This window comes from Cricetulus griseus, chromosome 2, assembly GCF_003668045.3.
Source record: "Cricetulus griseus strain 17A/GY chromosome 2, alternate assembly CriGri-PICRH-1.0, whole genome shotgun sequence".
NCBI lineage: Eukaryota > Metazoa > Chordata > Mammalia > Rodentia > Cricetidae > Cricetulus > Cricetulus griseus.
Window position 1 is genome coordinate 404,908,871 of NC_048595.1, and position 6,000 is coordinate 404,914,870.

Below are 6,000 nucleotides of genomic sequence, written 5' to 3' on the forward strand. Positions count from 1 at the left end.
ACTCTCTACCTTGCAGTCTCTGTAATGAATTGAAGTTGCAAATATCAGATATCTTACCTTGAACTGACAGACGCAAGTCACAGTGTCTCCAATCCTTAAACATTCTCCGTCAAATTTACAGGTGTTGGTGTCACACAGGAAGAGATCATTTTCTCTGTCATCATAACCTCAAGTTTAAAGAGAATGCTCCAGTCATTTAAAAATGTTATGGATTTTTAAAGAGAACCCTACTTTGTGGCATTACCAGAATTTCCCTAAAATTTAATTTCAACAGCCATAGATGTTTCACAAGGATGCTTTCTACCAATAATTTCCAAATCTAGTGAAGGGATCAATAATATTTTATACTTTTTTTACAGCAGTTTCCTAGTAGCTTCTCTTTCAATATCGTCTTTTGAGTATGCCTTCTTCATTTCAGCTTAGATTAATACTGACTATGTGAATGGAAGTTTGATAATTGCTTCTCAGCTTTCTCACTAAATAGGCTATGTCAATGATCCGAACTCAACATTTTTGGAAAAGATCTGGTGATGGTATGTGGATGCTATTTTGGTATTTCTTTATCTTTAATTGCTCTTTTCTGTAAGGTCTGAAATGAGTGTTATTTGCAATTTTTCCAGACAAAGAGAAAGCAAAACCTCAATAATAGAGATAAACAGACTTGGCATTTTCTGGGAAGGTCTCTCTGGTTCAAAGGAAGATTGACCACCTCCACATTAACAGGGATGAGAAGGGGCTCCCAAGTTCTCAACAGCCTTCCTAGGCATGCAGATCATCCTTTTTAGTTAGTGCACACACCTTTGAGATATATGGCTCACAATTCATTTCTTCATGGCAGTGTCACATTTAAGCTATTTCCTATGCTAATATCAGTTAAGAATGAAGCAAACTAGTCATGTTGAACAACATTAGCTACAATCAAATTTAAGGATGTTTTGTCCCTAAGTGGAAATTATTCTTGTAAAAAAAATAGCATACAGGAATGCAGGAGCCAAGAATGAGTTAGAGACATGTTGAGTTTCATAAAAAAAGCCAAGTTTAGAAATTACCCAAAGCAGAACAAAGTTAGTCTACTGACCCAAATATAATAGGACTGTAAATTTCAACTTGTCTGACAAAGGCTAAACTGGAATGGCTCATATTAATTGCCTCATGGGATTTATATTAGTCATTCCATAGAATGTGCATGCCTCCACCTTTAAGTTACACTTAACAATCACACCCTCTTATCAGTTACAGACACTTCTTTTTACTGCCACTTCTACAAAGGACACCTCATTCAAAGACAGACTTAATTCTACCAGGATTTTATTTACATAAAACGAAATGCTATAAACATAAGTGCTAAAATGAGACTAACCCAGACCATGAGGACAATGCCCAGGCATGTTTATGAAGTTTAAAATGCCAAAGAAATCACACCACAATTCTTCAGGTATATATACTAGAGGTCTAATACTGAAATGTAAAACCAGTTAGGAAGAGTGCAATAACTTCAGTCTTTGGACCCTTTTCAATTAGTGGCTTCAGTAGCCTGCAGCCTGCCAAGCTTTAGTATTCTGACATGGACTGAATGAGCAAGAGGACTGCTTGTCACTCCAGGAAACCCAGTGCGAAGTGGAGGGGTTGGAACCCACTATAGTAGTGTCACTGTGTTTTCAGAGGTGAGTCTTCCAGGCTTGGGGCATGCCCATTCTGGCTTTGGAGAATCTGTGATCGCTTCTTTCTCAACTTCTGTGCTCTACATAGGAGCTGGGAAAGCCTGGGTGGGCATCCTTGGGCTACAAAATCAACCTCTTTCAAAATCAATGGCGTTTGCAGCCAAAGAGAGAAAAGAGGGAGGGTGCGAGGAGAGAGGGAGGGAGGGCGAGAGGGCGCGCAAGAGGAAGCAGGCTAGAGGAGGAAAGAGAAAGAGGGAGAGAGAGGAAGGAGGAAGCAGGGAGAGACAGAGAGGAGAGAGAGAGAGAGAGAGAGAGAGAGAGAGAGAGAGAGAGAGAGAGAGAGAGAGAGAGAGAGAGAGAGAGCGAGTCAGTCCTTGGAAACTTGCCTCCTTTAGAAATACCCGTGACCCAGTGCTCGGTAGGAAAGCCCTGCATATAGAAGCATGTTCACATGTTCAGCAGGAATTAACAGTTCCCCCTGCAGTTATCGTTTGATTTATTGCTTTCTCGATTATTCTTTCTCATAAAGTTATTTCTCGCACAGCCAAGCTAGACTTATTTTTTTTTTAAAGACGGGAAATAGTCTGTGTTCGCTGTTCCCTAGATTCGAGAACCCAGAAAACTACCCCCTAGTATTTCTCTAAACCCTCTCACTTTCAATTTGAGAGCAGACATCCAAGGTTCCCCACACCTGCACTTTGTTCCTATCCCAGCACGCCCAGCCCTGGCTAAAGCAGTTCCCAGTGTTTCTCAGGATGGAGATGCAAAGTGCTGGGTTTCAGGCAGTGGAAGGCAAGGGGCTGGGGAGACGCACGAGGGTGCGCAGGCAGGGCTGTACAGGTTCCCCGCTTCTGAGGGGCGAAGGGGTGGAGGGCTGAGGGTCTGGACTTACCGGAGCAGTTCCAGCCGGTGGGCGTTTGGCAGTCACTTAAGGAGGTAGGGAAAGCTGCGAGTTTCACCGGACGGGCTATGATAAGCAGCGTCACCGGCAGCAGCAGCAACCAACAGAAACCCTCGCAAAGTGTCCAGCTGCTGCACTGCCGCGGGGACTCCCACAGCACCATGACTACTTCGCGCAACTCTGCAGCAACCAACGGCTTCTGAAGAACACGGGATCGCGGGGGCCACGCAGCGGGCTACTGAGCATCCCGCAGACCACGGCAACAGAGGAGGCGGAGGCGGCAGGGACAGCCGGCAGTGAGGCTGCGGCCAAAGGAGCGCATGATCTCAGGAGTTTCAGCAACATCCAGTGACCCGGCTTAGCCCGGGGAGCGAGAGGATAGTCCACTGAGAAGCTTCGCCCCAGATGCGGGGAGCTGCTGCCATAAGGAACAGGGTTGGGGCAAAGGAGGAATAGGAGACAGAAACCAGGGGGCAGAGAGGAGGCAGCCAGCGGGCAGAAGAGAGGCTCGCGACTAGACTGGGTGGAGGGACAGTCACAGCGCCCCGCAGCCCAGCCGCCGCCTCTCGCGCTCTGCCGCCCGCATCCCTCTGGCGTTTGGGAAGCAGCAGGTCCTTAGCCCGCCCGGGGTCACGTGGGAAGCGGCAGTCGGACTCTGATTGGCGGAGAGAGATGCAGGTCCCGGGAGGGAGGGGTCGGCGAGGAGGTGCAAGGAGGAGGCGGCCACCGATGCCACAGATGGGCTAGCTCTCTAGGCTCTTTCCTTAGTCCGGCTAGGCGGGGATGGTTCCTGGGAGAAGCTCAGGCTTCAGGGCGGCTACTCCCACGCTCTTTCATCCCACTTGCCTCGCTGCTCTGCTCCAGGACGCCCCCTACCGTGTGTGGGGTCCGGGCTTCCACCTCTCCCGTGCGTGACCCGGGGCTGCCAGCACCCGCTGCGGCTGGGTGGCCTTGTCTTCCAGCTGGAGATGGTGGGGGCGGAGGAGGTGGAGAATCCGCAGCCACTGGGAAGCGAAGGGGAAGCGGGCAGGGAGCAGACGGCGTCCCGCTGGCGCCGCTGGGCCGGGAAAGGGATCTAGGCTGGGCATTCCGTGGTAGCGTAAGAAGCATAAGGATGCTTCTCTAGGCGGTGGCCGAGAAAAGCCGGTGAGAGGTGTCTGTGTGAGAGCCGAGAAAGCTCTGGATAGCTTAAAGCAGCAACAACGGCTCCCCGAGGAGCTGCAAACCCGACAGTGCTCTCCAGGCGGGCGCAGCCAGTCAGTCTCCCTGGCTCTCCCCTTCTCCTTGTCCCTCCTTTTCCCTTCCAGGCTTTCCGTAGCGCAGACCCGCTAGGGCAGCTGAGGTTTGGTTCCCTTTCCCTATCCCGCTCTGGTGCAGCCTGCAACCTACTTGTGTGGCTGTCTAAAAGGCGCAGCCAAATGTGCTTGGAAGGTCAATTTTGGTTGGGACAGGTGGCAAGAGGCTTGCTTCCCTGCATCTGTGCTGAGAATGGGTTACAGGGCGAATCCACAGCGAAGCAGCGTCCGGGAGGAGAGGATTCGCTTAGACTGCATGGGCTGCCCTGGGTGCTTTACTCTGGGTCTGCGGGATCACCAATAACCTGGGAGAGGCAAGGACATTTAACCCAGCTGGAGTCACTGGCTCTCCCTGGTCCTTTTTCGCTCCAGCACTCGGGAAACAACAGAGCGGTACCGCCTTCCTTCTGCTGCACTCTGAGTAGTTAGAAACACTCTTTAGCTTAATGGCAGGTTAGCTTTTAGGGCCCAGAGCTAGCTATCTGGGACGAGCATTGAGATGAGTGTTTGGTCCCTACTGCAGTCACAGGGTTCTGGATGCCTTGCAGCAAACAGTTTTCTTTTTGTTTGTGAGTGTGATCATTCGGTTATTCGGGATTATATATATATATATATATATATATATATATATATATCTATATTATATTCTCCTCTATTTCCCTTCTTTCTCCTCTTCCTTCTCCGTTCCCATTCTCTCCTTTTCTTTCAAGAGCCCTTGTTCCCTTCCCAATTTCTTTAAATTTCCTTGTATCTCCCTCCCATATTCTCCTGAATCTTGACTGAGAGCATTGTTTGATGGCATCTAAGAAGCAATTAGCGTGCTTTACCAAAATCACTTGAAAGAGGCTCCAACAGACTTTGAAAGAGGGACTATCTATCCTCTGCAGACTCCACCAGAAAACAAACTATGCCTGAGCAATCCCTCTAAGTACTGTAACCTCCAACCTCCTCCCACCCCCTTGCCTTTTAACTTTGCCTCTGAGAGATGTGATCCCACAGCACCTGGGAGCCTTAAAGCCACCTCTCTCTTTCTTCCTCAATGTGAAACCCTTCCCTTCATCTCACACCTCGCCTCTCTCCCAAGACTACCTTTCCCCTCCCCCGCCCACCTCTAAAGATTTCTGAATCTTGGTGTCTCTTGCCCCTGGCAAGTAAGCAGAGCAGATCTCAGCGTTCCAGTCAATGGCATCTCTCACCAGCGAAGACTCCATTAGCACAGATCAATTTGACCAGACGTTGGAGGCATCAGAAAAATCGGCTTTTAGATGGAGCAACTGAATTGTTGAAGGTAAAGGAATGCCCAGAAGATGGAGCTGCCAAAGAGATCGCAAAAACAAAGAAACAGTTGCCTTTCAGCAGAGACTGCAACATACATTCAACCTTAATGTGGACCCAGCTGCCCCAACCCCAGCGTACCCTACCGAGTAAGAACCTGGGATTTTCCCTAACAAGGCTCGATTAGCGATCAGCAACTAATGAGGCTTATGAAAATAAGCTCCATTGAACTAAAGACTAAGTCCTTCAGACATGTATTTTCCCAGTGATTATGGTAGTCAACCAGAGCTAGGATCGCACGGCTTGACTGTAACATAGAATTTCACAGAACCTCTTAGCGAGGAAAATTGTTATTGAATTCTCTGCTAAGTAAGATTTCGGCGTGTGTTGTAAGAATGTGTATTCTTCAGACACTTTTCCCACCGTAACTTAAAACCTCAACAGAGTCAATTACTGGTTGTGACTGGTTAACACAGTTGCCTCCACAGAGGTTCTTTAAACTATTAAGCAGTTGGAAGCAAAGCCTTTTGGTTGGGAATGCCGTGCTGCCGTCCCACTCACTATGCCTTTAGTGTTACAGTGCCACCAAGAAATGAATTCTGCAACTGGCAGGCACCACCAAGTGGCAGAAGAACATCATTCACTGAACAGAGCTTTGCCTTGTTCGATATGTAAATAAAATATGCAGATTATTTAGTCTTCATTAGAAACTGAGGAACTAGACACGAACATTTTATTATTTTAAAGTTGTACAAGCACTTCAAATCGTTCCCACTGGGTTCAAATCAGTTTCCTTACAACAGTTAACTTTCAAAGTATGTCTACAAATTGGACCTTGCATCATATATCGTTAGTAGTAATTTAATTG

General features: G+C 47.9%; 1 protein-coding gene across 1 annotated transcript in view; it reads right to left on the reverse strand.

Annotated features, from left to right (window-relative positions):
• Tmeff2 (transmembrane protein with EGF like and two follistatin like domains 2) overlaps nt 1-2,751 on the reverse strand; it is a 255,344-nt gene extending 252,593 nt beyond the window's left edge. The window contains exons 1-2 of the mRNA XM_027396870.2: nt 2,554-2,751; nt 58-167 (exon numbers count right to left, since the gene is read on the reverse strand). Of these exons, the coding sequence (XP_027252671.1) occupies nt 58-167; nt 2,554-2,725 (282 nt within the window). The 5' untranslated portion in view covers nt 2,726-2,751. The remainder of the gene's footprint in view (nt 1-57; nt 168-2,553) is intronic.
• Nucleotides 2,752-6,000: the final 3,249 nt, after the last annotated feature.